Source organism: Sitophilus oryzae, unplaced genomic scaffold, assembly GCF_002938485.1.
Source record: "Sitophilus oryzae breed Bouriz unplaced genomic scaffold, Soryzae_2.0 scaffold_1297_pilon_pilon, whole genome shotgun sequence".
NCBI classification, from domain to species: domain Eukaryota; kingdom Metazoa; phylum Arthropoda; class Insecta; order Coleoptera; family Curculionidae; genus Sitophilus; species Sitophilus oryzae.
The window spans coordinates 10081705-10107496 of record NW_022145945.1 but is presented as its reverse complement, the minus strand read 5'-3'; the positions used below and the strand labels follow the sequence as shown (position 1 = coordinate 10107496).

Below are 25792 nucleotides of genomic sequence, written 5' to 3'. Positions count from 1 at the left end.
TGAACACGTCAATCAATCCTAATTTATGTCATATACTAACATACCAAATCTCGTTTTTATATCTGAAAAAAAAGTTATACAGAGTTGTTCACCACATACGGAGTATTGTACCTAAACGATTAGATTTTTACAAATTGTAAGTTTTGGATTCGTTGAAGGACTATTAGAGCTAAAATTTAAAAATAATTTTACAGATAAAGAGTGTCCCAAATAAGTAAAAAATATTGGAACATGGAACACTCTGTATATAGAACACCCTGTATATTATTCTATTTTAGATTCTACGATTGAAATAAAGGTAAATTTGATTGAGGTTTATCACACACGCCGTTTTTGAAATATTTTCAATTTTATGAAATTGCAGTAAAAATTTCAAGGCTTCATTTCTCCAAGGGTATCAAAGTTTTTAATACTAAATATTTACTGAGGAGTATTTATTTATCAGATATTATGTTGCAATAATAAACAAAATACTACCTTATACAAAGGGTCTAAAAATTTATATTTAATAATTTCTGGCTTTTAACGGCAATAACTTGTTTAATTTAAATGGATCACCCTGTATATTTTACGTGAATCAGATGCGCTATTTAATTGTCTATCAAATTGTATTATACTATTTTTTAACATCTCTTCAAGTTTTCGTACAAAATGCATTTTCTTATAATTTAAATTTAGACTTCATTTATCAATGTACCCATGGAATATTGACATTTTAGTTTTTTTTTAAAGCAACATAGAAAAAAATGTACAGGTGGTAAAAATAAAAATATTACAAGCACATTTGTTTACCAAAAGAAAACTATTTAGATCTTTGTAAAAGTGTATTCCAATTAAATATAAAACACCATTATTTCAGCTCAAAAATTAGTTAATTACATTCTTAATTGTTTTAATTAATTTCTAAATACCTAAATGTAGATTTGACTATCAATATAATAATAAGTTATGAAAATGAACGTCTCTGATGTTATAAGCATTCGTCAAAAAATGATATAAAATTTATAAGCTGTTACTTTTTACCACACTGTCTAATACACATACAAAATTCAGTTTTTTAGTATTTGGAGCAATTATTATTAATCAACGTAAACAGTCAATTAATGTAGTTTGAATAATGGGTTCATATTAACTGGTCATCTTTAACAAAAACATATTTAAACAGTTTTTTTTAATTTTTTTAACGAAGTAATCAAACTATATCGACAATATTAGTATTTGGTACACTTTGAAAATTTGCTACAGATTTAAAAATAATCTAAAATGTCAATATTCCATGGGTATTATAAGCGTTATATTAAATGAGGTCTATATTATAAGAAAATGCATTTTCTACGAAAACCTGAAGAGATAGGTAAAATTCATAGGTAAAAATGGTATGATAAAATTTGATATACAATTAAATTGTGCATCTGATTCTCGTAAAATATATGTAAGACACTCTGTATAAGGTTGTAATAAAATATTTCAAAAACGGTAAGATTTAAGTGTGATAAACCTTAATCAAATTTACCTTTATTTCAATCGCAGAATCTGAAAATAGAATAATATAAAAAAACACAACTATATTATTTTTTACTTATTTGGGACACTCTGTATCTTGTAAAAATATTTTTAAATTGTAGCTCTAATAGTCCTTTAACGGACCCAAAACTTACAATTTGTAAAGATCTAATCCTTTAGCTACAATACTCCGTGTCGTATGTGGCGAACAACCCTGTATAGGTGAGCCACTTTTGAGACTCACCAGGTATAAGCGATACGAAATTAGCCGGCTCTGATACAAGAATAAATCAAAAATTAGTGAGGAAGCTAGAGGTTTTATCACAGGAAAATAATTTTAATTTATTAATTCAACAGTAAACAAATATAAATTGCTGTAGTTTTCTGAATGAATACGAAGAAGGTTCTTTAAAATTAATCCTTATTCCACTTTTACTATTCAGCCATCTAAAAGACACCTGTCGCTTAAACTTATTAAAATGAATTTACCCCAGTCAGTCATCAAACATGCTTCTGAAGTTCTCAGGATTGTGTTATAATTTACCTTATTGTTTGCATAGCAACACATTGCTGTGCCAAGTTACCTTTTGTTATTTGAAGTTTTTCCCCACCTTATTACGAAAGTTCCCTCACCGTATGCCTTTTTATTTCCCAAATATTGCACCTGGCCTTTGCGTGACGCTCACGCATACCAACAAGCAGCTTTTTTTAGAAATGGTGAAAAATATCGATATATTTTTTTAATATCGATATATCTAAGATTTCGGAAACTATTTTTCAGATAATTTTTGAGAGGCTTTTGAAAGTGAAAACTAATTGGTAAAGTTTTCATTTCTTTGTTGTATTTTCAAAAATCCGTAAAATAATAAGTATGGATTTTATTTTTAGAAGTAGAAAATAAAACTGATTTAAAGCTGTGTTATATGAAATAAAAATACAGGATGTTCTATTTGAAATAGCGAACAAGTTACTGAAACTTTAGTTAAAAACGATATATCTGAAAAGTGGTTAAAAACTAGAGTGGAAGAACTCTATTAATACTTAGCGATATTATCCTAAACATCAAGAATATACCCGCGAAGAAAAGTTACATTACCTTATACAGGGTATTTTTTATTGGTTCGCCAACATAGTAATATTTAGAATGCTATGTTTTTTAAATGCAACACCGTATATATTATTTTTCTTATAGATGCACAATTAAATAACGAACATTTTATGTATTTTACGTGTTAAATTTTTAACGGTTTTGCAGATATTCACAATATTATATTACATATTTTTATCAATGATCTTTGTCTAGTAGATAATATTATAAAATATAGCGAATATCTAAAAACAAAAAACAAACCGGCTAAAAAATTAAGAACACTTTAAATACAAAAAATGTTCATTTTTTAATTCTGCATCTAAGCAAAAAATAATATATAGGGTGTGGCAGTTAAAAACATTGCAATAGAGCATTTTAAATATTGCGATTTTGGCGACGACATAAAAAATACCTTGTAAAGGATAATGTAAATTTTCCCTCGCGAATTTATTCTGTAATCCTTAGTGTTTAGGAAAATATAGCTAAGTATTCATAAAGTTATATTCACTCCAGTTTTTAACCGCTTTTCGGATATAGTGTTTTTAACTAAAGTTTTAGTAAATAAAAAATTGAAAAAGAACACCGTATAGTATTTCAAATATAAATAGAGTATTATATGCAGAATTTTATGCTGAATCCAATTATATACAGAAAATACAGAAAAATGTGGGTGAATTTAAAAAAAACTTAAAACCCTATCATAACTTTTTTGGAACACCCCGTATGCAACAAAATATTTTTAGGATATACACCATTATAAACCATGCAATAACACCTGTATAAAAAATGTTTCCATATATTTGTCAACAACTTTATTGGACTTCGTCGCTCTAATGGGTCACCCTGTATATATATTTACACGTTCTAGTATTAAAAAACTAAAATATAGATGAAGCTACATAAAAAAAAAATATAGGCAGAAAAACTATCGAAATGTTATGCTATTTGTGTCGACTATGCTATATTTTAATAATATCGACAGAATATATCGATATTTTTCTCTATCTAGATAGACATCCCTAACATTGCGTAAAAAAGGAAATCAAGAATCGTGCGAGTTGTATAGCAATCGATAGAAGTCATTCCGATTTTGATAAAATTTAGCAATTTACGAAGCGATTCGGTTTGCAACAATAAGATAACTGGGCCAATTATACGCTCTTTATTTTTCTGTAACCCACTTTGAATTCTTATGAAACACCGTTTTACTTTGTCCTTAAACCATAGAAGAATTCGCGTTGTCCAACAGAGAAGATAGTTCGGTATATATTTCAAAAAATAAATTTGTGAAATCTTTGAAAACTAGCGATAGTATAATGGTAATATAAAAATAGTATATAGCCTAAAGGCATCTTAAAATAAATAAATTCAGATTCATCTACGGTTACGTATATAGGTAAAGTAAGATGTTCACAATTCTACGCCAATGTTTCTAAAATATAAAATAATTTTTCTTCATTTTTTTTTAAATGGAACACCCTATATATTATTTTTCAGTAGATGGAGAATTAAAAAATTAACATTTTTTGTATTTAGACTATTTCAAAATTTTTAACGGTTTGGCAGATATTCGCGATTTTATATTTTATTTGGAATTTTCCACAGTAAATTTTTAGCAAAACCACTAAATGATTTTTCTCTCGTATTTTACCGTTAAAAGAGCCACATGAGCTGATAATGCGTGAATCTGCGAAACCATTAAAAATTTTAAAATACTTTTAATACAAAACATTTTCAGTTTTTAACTCTCCATCTAATAAAGAAATAATAGGTATACAGGGTGTCCCAGAAATAAGTGCAAGTATTTTAACTGGTAGTATAGTTCAACCCTAGAAACACGCCTATGTGGTTATTTTCGCGAAAAAAAAATTCTGAAAATTCGAAAGTTTTTGAAAAAATTTTTGGAATTTTTTTTAGTTAAAAAAACATAATTTCTTGATAATATGGTAACAGGCATTAGTTTAAATTTACAAGAAAGAAAATCCAGAAAAGATCCAGTTTCTCCAAAATTTAAGCAAAAAATCATTTTTTATGGAAATTTTCAAAGTAAAATAACTCCGTTATTTTGGGCTTATTTGAAAAACGATAAAGGGAAAATATGTTTCTCTTATCGAGATCTACCACCCTTTAAAATACTTGCACTTATTTCTGGGACACCCTGTATAGGGTCCATTTAAAAAAAACAAAAAAAACTTATTTTATATTTTAGAAAGTTTGGCGTAGAATTTTGAACACCCTGTATGATTTAATATTACTTTATTTATAGCAAAGTAAGTACAGACCATCTAAAGTTAATCTAAGACCACCTAATATAGTTTTGATTTCAGGACAGTTATTTATATTTTTAATAATTTTTTAAGGGAGGTTGAAAGATATATATTTTTTATTTATTTATTAATATCTCTAAAACTATCGAAATCTATTTACTCATATCTTAGGATTACGTAAAGTAGGCTGAAAGGAAGCCAAAAACGCAATAATATACAGTTCCATTAAAAAAAAAGTCATGCCGATCCACTCACACTTTTCTGAGCCACCCTATAGAAGTTAAAATATTTTCCTGAAATATATCCTCGTACATACTGTAGGTTTGCATTTAAACAAAATTCACATTTTTTTTATTCTAGGAGCTACATATTACAGATGCCCGACGCACTATTGCCGTACCCTGTATATTTATGGCCGTTTTCCCAGCACTTATTAAAGATTACTTTAAGTTAAGTTGAGCTTTAAATATGACAAGCAAATTTAAAAAGTCACATATGAAGTCACATTGAAAACTACACTTACCTTATACGTGCTGAGAAAGCAGCCATTGGCAAGATAAATAAGATTCTCCAGTATTAATTTTACAAATAATATAATAAAATATGCTTATTACCTTATGACATCCACAAGAAATGCGCCATCCTGAATAGTAGAAACTATACTTTTATATATGTGTTGCCACACACAAGTTTCCTACAACACAGAACATAAAACAAATAAACCTGAAGCCTGAAGGTTACGTAAAATGTTTAAATTTTTCGTATACTCATCGAGAATTTTTTGTGGCGATCGAAAAACCCTAAAAAACCGGAGCAATTTTGTTCAAAACAACATTATCCAAGCGGCATTCTCATTCTCTATCTCCCCCGCATTGAAATTTTCGATTGATACCGTCGTTCTACGCGCAGAAAACACATCGCACTTGCCATGAATTAAAAAACTGTCGCCATGAAGTTGTCACTGTATAGGTTAAAAAATACAAAAATAATAATACGGAAAATAGCTTTTAAAATATAGATTTTCAAAAACTTACCTCTGTAAAAGACGTAAGAAACTTCTTAGAAAGATCGTATAATGAAAAAATCACTCGCGCACAAATATATCCGCAAAAATACGAAGACAAAAGTTCGAAATAGTTTTCGGTAGGCTTTTCTACTGTCTCTTTGCTAATTACTGGCAAAATTGTTGGGATTTAGTAGCGTGCTGTGACTGATTGTCAACCAATGACGAGATGTATTTTACTTCTGGTACTAGAACAGACATACTGTGATGGTTGACGGATATTTTAATAAAAATATTGTTCTGGGAGATAAATATTTTGGAATTACATAATAAATGGCTGGCTTATAAAAAATATATCATTTTTAGTAATGCTATTTTTAAAAAAATTATAATAACTTCTGGAAATATATGGTTATTGGAGTAAATAGTACATTGTTTCTTCAAAAGAAACACACTTCTTCCCGAATTTTGGAGGATTCTCACTTATAATATTAAAAATAATGCACTTTCCTATACAGGGTGGTCCGAAGTGTATTCCGGAAACTTCAGCAGCATATTATACAGATAAAAATAAGTAAAAAAGTTCGTATAAATGTATGTCCTAAGATGCTTAGTTTCAGAGATACAGGGTGTAGACGTTTCATTTTTATTTCAATTTTTTCTAAATAATTTCTGAAGTAACGTCAATATTTGGATGAAAATTGGGGTCTGGGAGTTTTTTGACATGAGAAATTCGATTTTGATGTCAATATGACTCCTACTAGTAGAGGGAGCCACCTACATGTGTTTTAACAAAGGTTTTAACTGTTTTGAAGCGTAATAACTTTTTGTCCGTACCTGTATAAAACTACCGAGCGAAAATGAAAAGAATATACATCTATGTGACTTTTTACGTAAAAAATATATCTTTGTAAAAACCGCTACGAGCAACCGTTCTTAAGATATTTAGAATGGAAATGGCCAATACATGTCATTATTATTGACGAAAAATAAACACGTTGAGTAGATAGTTATTTCACTGAAATAATAAATTTGGGAAATTTTTATTTTTTTAAACTAATCATAATTTTTTCTGCAAAAAATGATGGTACTTTTGGCACAAAAACATTTCAAATTTATGATTTCAGTCTAATAACTATTTAACTATAGCTTACATGAATTTAACTGTAGCCTACATGAATTGAATATGCAATCTTTAGCGATTATCCTTCAAATATACATCCGTTAAAAACTACATTTTTTATGAAATCCGCATTAACTATTTTGTAACTGACAATTTCTCTTTCTTTTCCAGGTGTTGACGAAGTTATGAGAACGCCCCAGATGATCGACCCGTTAGCAGAGCCGATGGACGACTGCGACGACATCTTCGGCCCGCCCCGCGCCTTCCCTTCCGGTTACTACACCAGAAACCGTCCCTCCATGATTTCCGCCAAGTACAAGCAGAAAGAGGAACGGCGCAAAGTGCTCAAGATCAGCCTGAACAAACTAAAGAAAATCGACGACCCCGAAGTCAGCTTGTGCCGTTCCGTGCTCATCAATAACACGATGAAGCGGCTTCAGCAGGAGACCAGGGACGAGAAGCTGCAGAAACAGCAGCTTAACTATCCCAGGTGCTACAACAATGACAGTTTTATCAATATCAAAAGCGAATTTTTGAAGAACGAGAAGCCACCACCGCCGGCGGTCGAGACTGTGGTGAGTTCTAGTGCTCCGATCGAAGATTTAGTGATAGAGACTGACTTTCATGCCAAATTGGAGGAAGAAATTAACCACGCTACCCAACATCAATCTTCTAACGCGAGCGAAACGTCTCGTAAAAGACAGTTCGATGATCTGGACGATTGTGACGTGCAGGATGTTCTTTCGCAGTTCTACCTTCCCCCTACGCCCCGCATGTTAACGGCTTTAGACGAGGACGAAGACGTGGATGTTGTAACGGAAGACCCTCTAATAAAACGCCTCAAATTGGAGGAAACACCTCCTTCCACACCTTCTTACTCCATCAACAACAACCTAACTGCTCGTTACACGAGCGCAACGTGTTTGGACTCTAGTGAAACAAGCTCATTCAGTTGTGGTCACGCCTCGATGTTCGGCGAATTGCAAAGCAGCGTCTACCAGAGTCTGATTACGTCGCTGGAGACGTAACAGCGTCGTGACGTCGCGGGGGATATGTCTGTCCCCCTCCCCCACCCCTGCTTCAATGTGATAGACTGGCAGTAGCTGCTCTCTTCTTCATTCCGAGGACGAAGATTCTCGAAGATTCTCGGTCGTTATCAATCCGTTGTTACCTCTTTAAGTTAATAATTATTGAGAACTGATTACACGACAAAAAGTGCTTAAACGAGAAAGAAAAAAAATAAGCGAAACCGTTCTTTTGAAATGATTTATATGTCTTAAAATGGTAGAAGTATACATATACCAGGTTCAGTTGAGCAAACAAGTGATTTTGGCGCTTTTTTAGCCGAACCACTATACCCTAATAATAGAGCTGCAACAAGTCGGTTTCAAAAAGATTTAAATCTTAAGTCATTTCCATAGATAAATGAAACAAGTTTCGGTTGGAAAGTGCCCATATAATGACAATGTAAATACTATATGGCCCTCTTCTTACAACGAACGGTCGCAACTCAAAGCTATTGATAATTTCGGAGCGGTTCGGCATTTTCCGGAATTATGTCACCAAATATATTATTTATTCAAATTTATTATTATTTTACTTTAATTTTATAAATAAAATACAGTGTTTTGCATACAAGAAACTTTATTTTATATAAGGACATGTATGTGAAATACCTTGAAAAGACGTGACATGAAACATTGGAAACCGACGTTATGCCACGATGGTTTTTGCAGTTCACAGTTCACACAGCTTAAGTTTTTTTAATGCCACTTTTTCACAATTATCAGGGGTTTGAGTAAATAAAATTTAAATTAAACTTTCAAGATAGTAATAATTACTATGAAAATGGACGCTTTAAACGCTTTTTGTTATCTTTTCAATGCGAGCGGTTTAAATATTGAAAGCTTTTATAATTTTTGAGGATTCCGATTTTGACAAGACAAAATTATTTCTGTTCATGTTTGCGGTTGTTCTTAGCAACCGCTATAGCAGTGCCAGATCCCCGTACAACGTATGCGACCCAAAACAATTATGCGTTTTAGCGGGATGCCGAGCATTCCAATCTAAATTTATTTCCTTTATCTAAAGTAATTTCTAAAACCAAACTGATTTAAATCTTAAGTCAATTTCAACATAAAGTTTAAATGATTTTTTTTTTCAAGTCAAGTAATAACTTAAGTCTTTTCTAGAAAGACTTAAATCTTTTAAAAGGATTGAGCCTTTTTTTAATGACAATTCTTTTTCTATTTCGGAATAAAGATTTAAATCACAAATCATTTTAAAAATTACTTAAATTTTAAGTCTTGAATCAGATTTCGAAAAACGACTTTAAATCAAATGACTTAGGTCATTAAAATGATTTCAATCAAAAAACACTTAAGTTTTCGGTGAGCTTGCGGCTCTACATACCACACTTTACTACAGTAGCATAAACGCAACTTTTTTAATACTGACATACTTTGTGTAGCACATCCTTGTAAAGCTCGTTGCTTTCTCTTTAGGCTCTTATAGCAGAATTATAAATTGTACAATTAGCTTTTGTTGGTTAAAAGTAAGTAACAAAGACGCCATCAGGAAAATTAAAGTTCTCATTGCAATCTACAATTTGTATTTGAAATCTTCATAATATTATTTTATGTCTAAAATATATTTTCGATTGCCACTTTTCAAATGGTAATTGTACTTGTACGTACGTGCATTCTAATTTTCCAGATAAAATCAATGTGATAACATGCTGAACAGTATTGTTTTTTGTTTGATACGCGTTGTACACTAATATAATTCTCTTTACTATACAGTATATATACCGATTTGGTCATTTCACAAGTAGTGTGATCTGGATTTTAACACGTATGATAGCGATGTAGGCAGCTTAATGGAAAATCAAATGCATTAAAAAGAGATAAAAGTTGGGTTGATTCTTCTATGCGGTATTGCCGGATTTTGCATCAAAAGTTCAAACCGCGCAAGTAGGCATTTATGGAAACTGTTGCATCTAGGATTGAAACCTTATTTTTCACAAATAGTTACTCATTTTACTACAGATGTAATATATTATATTTAGCTTAATATATTATCTTCATTTCAGTTGTAGTATACATGAAATTTTTTAAAATTATTTTTTTTCTACACAAATTTTCCTACAAACGTAAAAACCGGCAACACTGTCAACCGGTCATTTATATTATTATTCTCTGTCTTACACGATAAAATCCAGACCACACTTCTAAAATAACCAAATCGGTACTATATATTAATGTTACGGTTAAGGTCCGATATCCGGTTAATGTCGACATTACCCGGTTAATCTCGAGAATAACACACAACAAAACAGCCAAAAACATAACCTAACCCAAACATTAACGTGTTAATGTCGACATTAACCGGACATCGGACTTTAACCGTAACATATATTAGCGATACCACATAAACTTTTACTGACGTGATTAAACTTAACCGGCTCAGCATTGTCCACTTTTTCATATTTTCTTTTAATCAAAATATTTTAGGAAACAAAAATACATTAATTATAAATATATAAACAGTTATTATTTATATCAACAAAATTCACCTCCTTAACAGCGCTTAAGGGACATAAAGGGCCATTAATAACGCTTTCCCGTTCAAAATATTCTAATAAGCTTGCGATGAAGGTTTTGCAACCAATATTAAGCTATCTTGTACCTTGTACCACATCGTACTAAAAGCGGTTCTAAAAAGAACAGTGTTCGACTGCAAGGTGTGCTAGTGTGGTAGTAAAAAAACTAAGCTTAAATTATCACAATTCATTTAAACCAAAAACTCGTAATACAAAACTAAAGTATCAAAACGAATGACAATGTCAGGAAATAAATAAATGTGGCGACTTGACATTTTTTGCCACCTTAATTGACAGCGAAAAATTTAAATTCCAGTTAGTACCGGCGCCAAAGTTTACAGAACATCGGCGCCGAATAGTTCCATGGTTGGCAACAATGAATTTAAAAATCGCGCCTGCGATTACGTAACTAAAAGTTTAGTTGGTATTACTGGTTGTCTCTGGTATTACACGTATTACACACCTTGTAATCAGGGTTCGGAAAACTACATGTTACTTTTAAAAACTACTAAACTACATGACATGTAGTTAATGTAGTTTATGTAGAGGGTGTAGTTTATGTAACTTATGTATGTAACTTTCAAATATCAAAGGTTTGAGGTGAGGTTTTAATAAGTTGAAGCTTTAAAAACACATAATGTATTTAAGAAAACAGAAGAAATATGGCTTTAAATATAATATTTACATCATATTATCTCTATTACACCTCATACAAAGGAAAATTATTCATAATATCAATACATATTATATTAACGTAGTTTTCATGTAGTTAATGAACGGAAAAAGACATAGTTTTTGAAGAAAAACTACACGTAGTTAATCAGGTAAATTACGTCTTAATTAACTACTTCCGAACCCTGCTTGTAATATATGTTCTGAAGTAATTCATTGTAACAAAAACAGTGTTATCCTTTTACTGAAAAAGCATGGTTTAATTGTTTGTTATTCTGAGTCTTTTATTTAATAAATACATTTAAAGAAATATAACGTTAAGGTCTCAAGTTATATTTTTATATGGATAAGCAGATATTTTTGTCGTGCAACATAGTTTTCTAAGTAAATAATATAGAGAGCAATCGATCTGTGATATGTACTTAAAACATGAAATAAATCCTATTTGTTGTTAAGTAAATTAAGAAATAGCATTATACGTAGCTGAATTTTCAAGTATTTTATTAAAATTAAACAGAACTTGTAAATGTGCACCTCTCGTTATCGACCTGCCAAATTATTAAGATATTTTTAATTTCTTTCTTGTTCTTTTTTCAGTTTCCATGAAAATCGACATTGAATATTTTAGATCTCAGCTTCTGAGATATTGGCTAGATAGAAAAATAATTGAAGGGCTTATTGTAATAACATGATAGCCACTCAACCAGAAATCAGTTTTATATACTAGTAAATAGTGTTTTTCTTGCCTTTTATCCAACAAATTTGTTGATAAATACTTAGCCAGTTAAACTAAAATCAAATTTATATTTATTTAATTTACACATTTTTCAAGACGGCAAAGTCTAATAATTCAGAATTATGGATTTGTAGCATTATCATGTTATTATTACAATAAGCCCTTCAATTATTCTACTTCACATAAGCATAGACCACTTTTAATTTATTTTATTGATATTTAATTTGAAATAAGTACTTAATGTGAAATAGTCTATACAGGTAGATTAAAATATCATTTTCCAAAGTGATATTTTGTGAAGCTTTTACAAAAAAAATGTTCTACGCCACTGTGAAAAGAAAAACGATATTATTTTTATATTTAATGGAAGTTTATTGTGACTCCCATCATAACAAATAAAATTATTTTACCATTCCATAACAAATTTAAGTTGATTATGTTGTTTTAAATATAGAATATTTTTTGAACGTATTTACGTTATACTGTATTTGTTTTGAGAGACATTTTGTACAGTTTCTTTTTTAATCGCCTCTGTAAATATGTACAGATGTTATACGTATGTATTTTTAGTTATTTAAATAGGGTCTCAATGAAAAAGTTACTTTTTTTGTTTATTTTACGCTATTTTTTAGACGTGTTTGTGCTTTTTTAGTTCATCTATGCGTACACCGACATTTCTAAACTACATAGATAATCAATATAGTCTCTCCAGCGAAGCGATACTTAACATTGACATTTCTTGTTTGTCGTTTTAGGTCACAGCAAAATTGACCTACCTGTCATTTTTGCATGGCGTCTGACAAAATATTCTCGTTGGACAGACTTTATACATCAGTTCTAAACAAATTTTAATAATAGAATAATATACATACGTATCTATAAATTCGTGTTAATTTTGTTTTAAGAGTGTCATATCCTAAGAAATGTTCCTGTACGTAATTAGTTTATTTTGTTTATTATATTTTAGATTATCTTATTCTTAATAATTCAAAAGTTATAACTTAATTTGTTTAGTTATTTTTTAATAGGTTCTATTCTGTTTGGTTATTTATAAAAAAATAGAAAAAAAACATATTTGTCTGTTGAAAGAAACACAATAATGTTGATCGATGTACCAAAATATGTTTCAATGTTACCATCGTCCAGATCATGTCATATTTATACACACACCTTACCATTATGTAAATTCTTATTGTATTCATTAAAAAAATAGAATTTAAGTCAAGTCTTAAATATCGTGTATATGTACATAAAGGCATTCTTCTTCGTAGAAAATGCAATAAAGTACCTGGAAAATTATTGTTGTTTTAATATTACCGTTACTGTACCTTCAATACTTAATTAAAGTTCCTGCAAAAAAAAGACAAGCCTGCAAATATATAAAATGATAACGACCTTCATTTCAAAGCCATCGCTAACGCCGTTTTTTTTTATTATATTTTACTACAAACTTTGAAATAAATACCAAATTTATTTTCTCTTAAAACATACAGAGACATCTACACAAAAAAGCACTAAGCCAAATTACAGAATACTATAAAATTTCAAATAGAAGTTTTCTGTTTTACAATACAAGTGACATCTATGGACGACTAACTAAAGCTGACGTTGGAAAATAGTTTCAGAATTCTTTACATTATTTGTACAGAGACATCTACACAAAAAAAGACTAAACCAAATTACAGAGTACTATAAAATTGCAAATAAAAGTTTTCTATTTTATAATGGAAGTGACATCTATAGACGACTAACAAAAGCTGACCTAGGAAAATAGTTACAGAATTCTTTACATTATTTGTACAGAGACATCTACACAAAAAAGCACTAAGCCAAATTACAGAACACTATAAAATTTCAAATAGGAGTTTTCTGTTTTACAACATAGGTGACATCTATGGACGATTAACAAAAGCCGACTTTGGAAAATAGCACAGACTAACCTAAGTTAGTTTGTGAAAATAGTTAATTCTTTACATTATTTATAGTTTTCTCTATCATTAATCTATGCACTGCCATCTCTTATAAATTTTCTAAACGTCAAATTCTGACCAATAGAACAATGCCACACCTGACAGTTACCGGTTCTGTGGACAACGAATTCACAAATCAGCTGTTTTGGTAAAATATGTATTGCTTTTCAATTTTCTGACGTGGTTTAAAACGTTTTAATTCTCCATTTATCAAAGAAAGCTGAATTAAAATTGAGACATCAAGTACCAACAACTAACCGATTTGAATATTCACCCGTATTAAATACATATATTTAACGGTACATTGAGGTTTTTAAGTTAACCTCCAAAATCGTTTCCATACTTTAGGTAATATATCTTAATATTTATTGTTATATATCATCTATAAATTGATTAATTTTTCAGATATAGTCAAACGCAATGCGAATATCAATACTTTTATTTAGCTTATTATTATGCTACATTGGAGTAACAAATGTAGTTTCTATAGCTGTTATGTCTGTTGATTTGGGTTCAGAATGGATGAAAGTCGGAATAGTATCACCAGGAGTGCCTATGGAAATTGCTTTAAATAAGGAATCAAAAAGAAAAACACCGGCCATCATCAGTTTTCGAGATAATGTAAGACTGTTTGGTGAAGATGCCCAAACATTAGGTCTGCGTTTTCCAAAGCAAGCATATGGTTATTTGCTGGATTTACTGGGGAAAAGTATTGATCATCCATTAGTAAAACTGTATCAAAGAAGATTTCCATATTATGACATAATTGCTGATGAAGAAAGGGGAACAATTTTATTCAAACAGGATACAAATACAACTTTTAGCCCGGAAGAATTAGTGGCACAGTTTTTAACAAAAGCCAAGGAATTTGCAGAAAGAGGGGCAAATCAACCCATTAAAGAATGTGTACTGACTGTTCCTGGATTCTTTAATCAAGCTGAAAGAAAGGCCCTCTTACAATCTGCTAGTTTGGCCGGTCTTAAAGTCCTTCAACTGATTAATGATTACACTGCTGTAGCTTTAAACTATGGTAAGTTAATTATTACATATATAAACAACAACTTTCACCGAAATATTACTTTAGAAATTATTTGGAAAAAATAGAAATAAAAATTAAACTTTTTCACCCTGTATCACCGAAACTAAGTATTTTAGGACATAAAGTTGTATGAACTTTTTTACTTATTTTTATCTGCAAAATATGCTGCCATAGTTTCAAGAATATAGTTTGATCACCCTGTATATCAAATCAACTGATCAAACATTTTTCAAATTATTCTTCTTGTGCCATAAATTCTCAACATTTTGATTTTTTATTCTCATTCATTTTAAGACACTAACTACAGTATCATCAGTTTACAGTGCTTTGTCTTTTTAAGGTATATTCAGAACAAAAACATTTAACGAAACGTCCCAGTATATCTTGTTTTACGATATGGGAGCGTCATCTACAACTGCAACCTTAGTCAGTTATCAAACAATTAGGACAAAGGAAAGAGGTTTTGTTGAAACTCACCCTCAAGTATCTATACTTGGTGTTGGTTATGACCGTACATTGGGTGGCCTAGAAATTCAACTCAGATTACGAGATTTTCTGGGAAAGAAGTTTAACGAATTGAAGAAGACCAAAAATGATGTATTTAAGAATCCCAGAGCTGTGGCCAAGCTATTTAAAGAAGCCGGAAGGCTTAAAAATGTGCTTTCTGCGAATGCAGAACATTATGCTCAGATTGAAGGCCTTATCGACGAACAAGATTTTAAACAATTGGTTACAAGACAGGAATTAGAAAACTTAATACCAGATTTATTAGATAGGGTAGCTAGACCTGTGGAGCAGGCCCTGAAAACAGCTCATTTGACTATAGATGTTGTCAGTCAAGTGGTATTAGTAGGAGCAGGTAAAATGTTGAATTTTTTAGTTTATTATATTATTTTTCCTGTAGCAAATAGTAGTAGACTTTATGTTTTATAAGTAAGTAAAAAAAGACTTTTAAGTAAAGTTAAAAAATGATTTTTTAACTTTACCTTAAAATTAAGTTTTTGTTATTGCAAGTTATAAAATTGGGCAATAGTATTTTTCAACGTTTTTTATTACCCTCAGATGCAAAAAAAAGCAACAGAGATTTTTTTTTTACTTTTAGCTCTATGTATATGAATGTTTTAGCAAACTGTATATAAATCTATCAACTTAATTCATAAACTCAGTTTTTTATAAACTTTAGTATTTGGTTCATTATACAGTGCTTATTATACAGAGTGCTTATTACTCGCGGCAAGAGCTTTATGGTTGAAATATGGCAACCTCGGCCCGCTCGTCGATAGACAACGCGACAGGATGAGTCGTCAGAAAACCCTATAAGTGCATACGTTCAGGTAGTGTTGCCATTCTGTTCCCCTATAAGTAACTGTCGAGTTAACAACCTGTATACAGGGTGATTCCTGTAAGTCGGTCATGCTTTCGAGTAATGATAGGGGACGTCGAAATATTAATTTTGATATAGCACACTATGGGTCGGAAATGCCTCTTACGCAAGATACAGGGTGTTAAAGTTTTTGAAAAATTAAAGATATTCTTTAATAGCTTTTTAACAGTTGAAGGTATCGTTATAAAATTTCATTATAGGAATCTACCTAACAGCAGAGTACGTAGATCGCCGAGTAGCGACAGAAACCGTCGGCTCTTTTGATGTGGTGGGACCAAATTTTCTTTCTCTCTCTTTTGACGTGTTTGACAGATAGACTACGTATTTAACTGCTCAACTTATGAAGTGGTCCTATAAACATGGTATACACTGCTCATAATTTGAAGTGGAATTAATTATAAAGTTTTATACATATCTTTTTTGTTTTGTTTTATCCTTATTTCTAAATTTGAATGTATAAAATATCTTACTGCTAATAAATAATTAAAAAAACGATTCGTTGCCTGAGGTATACTTGAAATTAAGTATATAGAGATATTTGATAAATGGCAACAGTGGCAACTTCGCTTCTTCGTATGACAGATAACCTACTTATTTCGCGCAGCCGCAAAGAAAATTGAAAACGGGACTGTCGCTACTCGTCGGTTTAGGTACTCTGCTAACAGAGACACTTTAAATGTGAACTTTAGATGTGTTGCCACTGATAGAAATAAAAACTTCGGAGTTTTTTTATTTACTCGGTTTATTTCCAAGAAAAAATGTCTCTTGCAACTTTCTCCTATCTAACACCATTTTGTCACAATTTAAAAATTAATAGCTTTTTAATGAGAATCTTAAATACAACGAATTATTATAAATATAGGACAGAATTTATAGGGCATTCAATCCCGAAAGAAATTTTCAATCCCGGGATTTCGGGATTATACTTTTTCGATCCCGGGATTGGTCCCGGGATTCACGAAAAAATTAATTACGTTGGAATTATATTATATTTTTTTTCTTTACAAAAATTTATTGAACAAAAAAAACATTAACATAAATTAAACGTCATCCCCATTACAAAACAACATAACATATAAGTTTATTTAAAAAAAAACATAAAAGGAACTAAAATATACATTTTTATTTAATTTACATAACCAATCGAATACAGCATAACACAGGATTACTAAGAGATATTAAAATAACAACTTATGCAGTAACAAAGATGAGGATCTAAACTTGGTTTTTTTGGTTTATGAAAAAATTTCTTAAAAAAAAACAAGCCGATCAAGAGTATTATCACTCAAACTAGATCTTCATCATCTTCAAACTTGATCAAACATTCAGGGTTGTTTATAAGCGCATATTGTACTATCATGAAAGACTTGTGTACAATTTAAATTAAGGAAAAAATGTAATGATGAATCCCGAAAATCCCGGGATTAAAGAAAAGACAATCCCGGGATTTCGGGATTGAAAAAATGTCCGGGATCCCGGGATCTCGAGAAACGGGATCCCGGGATTGAATGCCCTAGACAGAAACACATGTGCATCGTTAGCTCCCTTCATCTTGGGTAACTTTAGTACTTTTTCCTATTAGCTCTAAATAAATTTTTAAAAAATTATAAATATAAACTAGAATTTTTTTTATTGTTAATAATAAAATTCGTTGTTTTAAGGTAGTTATAATATTTCGCATATTTAAGGTTCTCATTAAAAATATATTTATTTTTAAATTGTGACAAAATGGTGTTAGATAGAAGAAAGTTGCAAGAGACATTTTTTCTTGAAAATAAACCGAGTAAATAAAAAACTCCGAAATTTTTATATTTATCAGTGGCGTACTATTTTTTTTTTTGAAAAAATTACCCGATGCGTATCCCATCTACGCCACTGGTTGATACTAAAACCTCTACTTTTTACATTTAAAGTATCTCTGTTAGGTAGATTCCTATATTAAAATTTTATAACGATACCTTCAACTGTTAAAAAACTATTAAAGAATATCTTTAATTTTTCAAAAACTTTAACACCTTGTATCTTGCGTAAGAGGCATTTCCGACCCATAGTGTGCTATATCAAAATTAATATTTCGACGTCCCCTATCATTCCTCGAAAGCATGACCGACTTACAGGAATCACCCTGTATATTTGAAAGGCCTGTTTTTTACCCTAACTTTAAAATTTGTGCCTGAAAAACACCTTGTGCAATAATTTCGTGAGTAACTTTTGCTGAAACATTATTTTCGATCAGAACCATGTCTCCTGAGCATTTTGTTTTTTGGCTCATGTCAACTTGCATTCAACTTGTACTCGGTTAATTTTTAAGAGCGATATGAACTTGCCACCGACAATTTGCAATTTTTTTAACTATCATTACTTTATGATGTTATTTTTTAATCTTCTTAACGAAGCAATATAGGTATGTCAAATGTCAAATACATTATGTTTAGAAATATATAATATAATGCAGATATCTGTAATGATTTTTTTTTGGAAAAACCAACCCCAAGCAAGGGGTGAAACTCTAAGGTAGCATTATTGTAAATTCATCGCTGAATATAAGACAGACTTATAAAGCCATATTAAGACAGACTTATAAAAAGGAGATTTTCATTAGCGTAGAATTTACTAATTTTACGAAAAAAATTGTTCATGGCGAGTAGAAAGGTGTGATATAATAATGAACACAAAAATGTAAAGTAAATGGACTTTCCAAATTGGAAGAAAAAGAAGAGAAATATATCTATAGAATAGATTTATGTATTTAGTAAAAGTAATCCCCAAACAGATTTAAATTAGTAAAACGACACGCAACGATTATGACGAAAAAAAATGTTTACAGAAAAATGGTATATTATAAATAATTTTATGGCATTTGTAATTAGTTAGTCACTCTCGCTGTCTGAAAATTCCTCGTTGACGAGCTGTTCCTTTTCCTCGTTATCTTGTTCTTCAATTCAATAACCAATAAATCTCTAAGTTCATTTTCTACTTTGGTTTTCTTGTAGTTCTTGGTAGAATATGAACTTATGTATGGATCAGAACTTAGCAGTAAACGATGAAAAAAATCCTCGTTTACTTTAAGCGCATTAAACTACCTTGTGAAGCTTTCTCTGTACCTTCTTATATCCTTGTTTTTTTGATTCTTGGGCCTCTCCGGACAATTCTCCGATAGAAACCATTGCATTCTTCACAAAGATTGATCCACGAATGAGAATTTTGTGGACTGTTGGGGGCAAGTATAGTTATTGATGCATATCAATGCGATTGCGTTAACGCGCAGGAACAAATGAATCACGACTGTCTTGCGCAAGGGACAGACAGTGGCAGCTGCACTAACAATTATGATGTTCATAACATTCCAAACAATATTGTAATGTAAATTTTAGCATGTCATCTCGTGTCTCACTAAAGATATTCTACGATTTACTCATACATTTTAGGTAGATGGCATGCTATTAATTAATTAATAAATTACATAATTACTAAGCAGTATTTTGATAATTATAAGTATTCAAAATAAAGAAGAAAGACAACTCTTTCATATCATATATATTAGGATGTGATTACTTACGCTACTTAAGTATGGAAATTCTAAGAAAATGACATTGTTTTATTTATATTGTGCAATTCAAAGAAAATTATTGATTTTTGTCAACTTTGGATATGCAGAAATATTTTTTGGGTATAAATGTCAAATGGGTAACTTGTTCAGAACTTGAGTAACACATATGAAATTATAATACTTTAATTTGAATTTCGTATGAAGAAATTGAATTCTTGAATTTCGATCACGAAATTGCGATTTTTGATCAGTGTGCGTCGGTTCAGACTGTTAATGAGGGTGCAAATATATCGTGTTTAGTGTTTCCATTTTTCTTTATGGACCAAGCGAATATTCACAATTTCGGCCATTTTCAACAAGATCAATAACTTTTGCACAATATTCGACACTAAGAACCATATTTAATCGAACACAACTCTTTATAATAAATTGAGTTTACAAATTAAAGTTGATATATTTATATACAGTTTGTTAAAAATTTCAAGGAAATAGGGCAAATAATAAAAAATATAACATTTTAAATTTGACCAAAAATTTTTCCGTTGCGTTTTTTATTGCATCTGAGTGTTTTTGGTTTGGTTTAAATAGGTACCAGAGTGCCTAAGGTTCAAGAAATACTCCAAAAAACTGTGAATAGAGAATTAGCCAAAAATTTAAACACTGATGAAGCCGCAGCAATGGGCGCGGTTTACAAAGCTGCCGATCTTAGCACGGGTTTCAAAGTCACTAAATTTTTAACTAAAGATGCTGTCCTATTTCCCATCCAAATTACATTCCAAAGAGAAACAGGAGATAGTAAGTTGCAAAACTATGTTTTAACAAGTCATTTGGTAATCTTAACAAATGTCTCTAGGTATAAAAACAGTGAAACGCACTCTATTTGGCCTGATGAATCCGTACCCACAGAAGAAAATAATCACATTCAACAAGCACACCGACGATTTCAGTTTTGTGGCAAACTATGCCGATCTGGATTATCTACCAGCGGAGGAAATTGCTCATGTGGCCATACAGAATATCAGCGAATATCGGCTAAAAGGTGTCGCTGAAGCGCTCAAAAAGAATTTGGGGGAGAACGCGGAAAGTAAGGGAATTAAGGCCCATTTCAGCCTTGACGAGTCTGGTGTTTTGAACATAGTTAATGTAGAATTGGTTGTGGAAAAAAACGTCACTGCTTCCGATGATGAAGGAACGTTATCGAAAATTGGTAAGTGTACATTAAAAAGTAGAAAAATCTAAATTTTGTAACATTCTGAGGATATCACCATTGACACAGGGTTTTTATTAGTAAAAATATGCATATAGGAAAATCGAACGCACGTCGCAATGTTGCCAGTGTTGCCACGGCTACCTTTTTACTTTGACTTTTGACAAGTGTCAAATAAAACTCTTAGTTTTGTCACCGATTTATAACTTCAGTTTTATACACAATACATACAGGGTTATTGACGTAGTATTGTAGCCAAATTATAGTACAGAGTGTCCCAAATAAAGAAAAAATATCAAAGCTGTATTTTTTAAATGGAACATCCTGTACATTATTACATTTTTAGTTTCTACCATTAATAATTTTTTTTTATTATGATTTATTAGCAATCAGAATATTTGCAAGGAAATTCTATGGGCTAATTTGATGACTTGAGAGCAATGACACTCCAGTTAACTTGATGAGGTTTTCTCCAATGAAAAATCCTCCTTAATATTCTTTCAAATCAGATGGCCATTGTCTTTTTAGTCTTCTTTTAGTTTCTACCATTATATAAAGGTAAATTAAACTAAGGTTTACCGCACTTCAATCTTACCGTTTTTGAAATATTTACGACTTTGTAAAATTGCAGTAACAATTTTAACGCTTCAGTTCTTTAGGCGTATTTAAGTTTTAAAATCAAATATTGTTTTGAAGTTTTTCTATTTACTAAATTTTGTGTTGCAATAACAATAATAATAATACTTTATACAGAGTGTCTAAAAATGTATATTAAATACGTACTAGCTTTAAACGGCAATAACTTCGTTAATATAAACACCCTGTATATTTTACATGGATCAAATGAACCATCTAATTGTCTATCAAATTGTTTTATACCATTTTTTACCTTCAAGTTTTTTTTACCTTTATCTCTTCAAGTTTTCTTAGAAAATGCATTTTTTATAATTTAGAATGATATCATTTTAGGTATTTTTTTATAATTTTTATCCATTTTAGCTACATTTAGACATTTTAGGTATTTTTTTTAAAGAAACAAATAATGTACAAAATGTACAGATGCTAAAACCGATAATAAACCCTAATCAAATTTGCCCTTATTTTAGTCCTAGAAACTAAAAATGTAATAATATACAAAGTATTCCATTTAAAAAATACAACTTTGATACAAATGATGATTTTTATTTGTTTCAAACACTCTGTACCTTTTGAAAATTATTTTAAATTGTATCTTATAGTAGTCCTCCAATGATCCCATAACTCACAATTTCTAAAAATCTAATCGTGTGGCTACAATACTGTGTGTCGAATGAGGTGAATAACCCTGTATACAAATATATTTAACATTACATTGTCTATGATTATTATACAAATTCTAAATAAATAAAGTTATTAGCAAGTTTTCTGAATAAAAGTTGAAACATGTAAAGTTCTAATTGGATAATATAAATCTTAAAAAACATAATTTTTTGATAATATGGCAACATAGGTAGTAGATTAAATTTACATGAAAGAAAATCCAGAAAAGATCCAGTGGTTCCAAAAATTTATGCAAAAAGCATTTTTTGTTTAAATTTTCAAAGTAAAATAACTCATTTATTTTGGACTTATGTATTTGAAAAATGGTAAGGAGAAAAAATATTTCTTTTATTTCTGGGACACCGTGTATATATTTTACGCTATTCGATGCTACACAAAATTCTAAACATATTTGATGTGTAATGTTCTATACCTAAGTAACGTTATTTAAAATATTTTCTTTTCTAATGTTATCTCAGATAGCATTTGTAGTACAAAAGGTAATTAAATATTTTTAGCTATAACAATTCTACTGCATATTTGAAATGGTAAGCTCAATTGTTATTTTAGCTTTATTCAGCGTCTATAAAGTGTTTTATTTCAAATAAATCAGCAATTATTGCTTTAAAATACTATTTTTTATTTATATTTTTAGGAAGTACTTTGGGAAAACTGTTTGGAGGCAAAGATAAACCGGTTGAAGAAGAACAACCTTCTGACGAAAAACCGGTACACGAGGTGCACGATGAAGACAAACCAGACCCTCCAAAGACAGAAGAGAAGCAATCCGAAGAAAAAAAACCTACGGAAAATACCACTGATGCGAAAAACACTACAGAACAAGCGCCCAAAGAGAAGAAACCAAAAATCGTTACAATCAAAGAACGCATCCCATCTTCGGAAACCGTTCTTTCCATCGCCGAATTGAGCAAAAAGCAGTTTGGTCAGTCTCTAGAGAAAATCCAACAACTTGACCAAATTGAGCACGATATAAACCGCCGAGCAACCGCCTTGAATAACCTAGAAAGCTTCGTGATTGACGTACAAACGAAACTGTATGAAGATGAGTATCTTCAAGCGGCCGACGAGGAAGAAGTTGAAAAAATTAGACAAGCTTGCAGCGAAGTGTCAGATTGGCTGTATGAAGATGGATCGGACGCAGATGCCGATACTTACGAGAAAAAATTAGATGAAATCAATAGTCTCACCAAACCTCTGTTTTCCAGAGTGTGGGAGCACAAAGAACGGCCTGAAGCTCTCAAAGCCCTACAGTCTTTGTTAAACCATTCCACAACTTTCCTCAAAAAGGCTCAGAATCTAACAGAAACAACTAATCCAGAAAGAGACGTTTTCAAAGATAGTGAAGTTGCAGATCTTGAAAAGGTTATAAAAGACACAATAGATTGGCGGGATAAAGCAGTGAAAGATCAGGAAGCTTTGAAGAAATCTGAAGCTCCAAAATTAACTATAAAGCATATTATGGATAAGATGGGCGCTTTGGATAGGGAAGTGAAGTACTTGATCAATAAACTTAAATATTACAGGCCGAAAAAGGTAGATAAACCGGAAGGGCCGTCGGGAAGTGGCGATAATAGTACGGCTGAAGAAGTGAAAGTTGAGGAGGGAAATGAAAATGTTGAAGAAACAGTAGAAACGCCCGAAGACGGCGAACAGGCTACTGAAAATATAAATCCGTCGAAATCGGACAATGAAAGTGACAAAGACTCTCATTCTGAATTATAACTCAATTTCCTAAATCAATTTTCATAAACAATTTATTCTCTTGCATTACTTTTGCGGTGCGATCATTGAAATATCATTATTGAAAATATTTTTCTATTACTATTAAATAGTTTTCTCACCCAGTGTATTTATTTAGGAAGTTTTTTGTATGTTGATCTGTGATTAAATGGATTAAGTTGTAGATAGGGAATCTTTTTCAGAGTAATTGTCTAATATTTTACCAAGTGCAGCATTTAATTTATTATCAATAAAATGGATAACGATTGTAGGGAAAATGTGTTTTTTTTTTATTCTGGCCAAATTGAAAATCTTTAAGAATCTCTCGCACCCATCAACTTTTTATATTCTATTATTAAAGTATAACTCAATGTCGAAAAATATTCCTATTGGAGATTCTTGCTCCGATATAAATTTTTACAACATACATGGCAACGGTAAGCAGAGGTAAGCACTTTTATAATTTGTCATAATATGTAATAAAAAAGTATGATAATCAAATATCCCAGGTGAGTCTCAAAAGCGGCTCACTCCTATAACTTTTTAATTTTTTTCAGATAAAAAAACCAGATATGGTATGTTAGTATACAGATTGTTAATTTATTCATTACTCGCGGCAGAAGCTTTAGGGTTGAAATATAACAACCTCGGCCCGCTCGTCGATAGACGACGCGACGGGACGAGTTGGCAGAAAAATCAATAATGCATGCGTTCTCAATAGGCAGTGTTGTCATTCTGTTCCCCTATAAGTATAAATGTCGAGTTAACAACCTGTGTATAACCTAAATAAGGATTGATTGACGTATTCAATTGTCACTTATTCATTCACTTCCTGTTTCACGGGAAATGATACACTCGGTATTTTTTAACTCCATTAGATAGAAAATGAAACTCTGAATAGAATGACATATTATATGTCAACTTTTGACATTTTCGCATATGGTTTATTTCAAATTGTAACATGCGGTTCATAACGACAATTCGACTCAAAATACCAAGTGTCTGGTACTAAATTATTCGTAAAAAAATGCTTTTTCCAAATATGCTAATCAGCCATTCTTGTTCCATTTGAAAAAATTGAGATGATTAAAAATACGATTAGGGCATCTTTTATCCAGTCAGCACAAGATATGAAAAACATTAGACGATCAAATCTATTTTCCAAGACTTCTTGATTACAAATTAGTGTTTTTAACACAGCCATATCACTCTAGATTGAAATTTAAAATACGATTTTTTTTAAACGAAAATGTCAAAAGTTAACATATGATATGTCATTCTATTCAGATGGTCATTTTCTATCGAATAAAGTAAAAAAAATACTGAGGGTGCCATTTAGAAATCAAAATATGTATATAGTCGTTTCCGATGAAAGAGGAAGTGACCAAAAAAATTGAATACGGCAATCAATCCTAATTTATGTCATATACTAATATACTAAATCTCGTTTTTTTATTGAAAAAAATAGAATAGTTATAGGGGTGAGCCACTTTTGAGACGCACCCGGTATATTTTGACACTAAAGATATTTTATAAACGGACCGCTAAAAGAGCCACACTTACACACTCTTATACAGGTTGTTAATTTGTTTATTACTCGCGGCAAGA

The 25792-nt window shown here is 30.9% G+C and overlaps 2 protein-coding genes across 2 annotated transcripts in view; both read left to right on the top strand.

Moving 5' to 3' along the window:
- LOC115874743 overlaps positions 1–8114 on the top strand; it is a 38687-nt gene extending 30573 nt beyond the window's left edge. The window contains exon 2 of the mRNA XM_030890018.1: positions 7158–8114. Coding sequence (XP_030745878.1) covers positions 7172–8014 — 843 coding nt within the window. The 5' untranslated portion in view covers positions 7158–7171 and the 3' untranslated portion in view covers positions 8015–8114. The remainder of the gene's footprint in view (positions 1–7157) is intronic.
- Positions 8115–14064: 5950 nt separating this feature from the next.
- LOC115874742 (hypoxia up-regulated protein 1) lies at positions 14065–24462 on the top strand. The gene is made up of 6 exons (XM_030890017.1): positions 14065–14313; positions 14371–14995; positions 15345–15863; positions 20527–20733; positions 20792–21145; positions 23100–24462. Exons 2-6 carry the CDS (start codon positions 14386–14388, stop codon positions 24185–24187), a joined length of 2778 nt encoding a protein of 925 aa, XP_030745877.1. The 5' UTR covers positions 14065–14313; positions 14371–14385; the 3' UTR covers positions 24188–24462.
- Positions 24463–25792: the final 1330 nt, after the last annotated feature.

Bases quoted from the DNA above. Each gene is read 5' to 3' on its own strand.
- LOC115874742 (XM_030890017.1), top strand. From the start codon at position 14,386: ATGCGAATATCAATACTTTTATTTAGCTTATTATTATGCTACATTGGA. The intron at 14,996-15,344 runs GTAAGTTAATTA...TGTCTTTTTAAG, and splicing joins TGCTGTAGCTTTAAACTATG to GTATATTCAGAACAAAAACA. The intron at 20,734-20,791 runs GTAAGTTGCAAA...AAATGTCTCTAG, and splicing joins CCAAAGAGAAACAGGAGATA to GTATAAAAACAGTGAAACGC.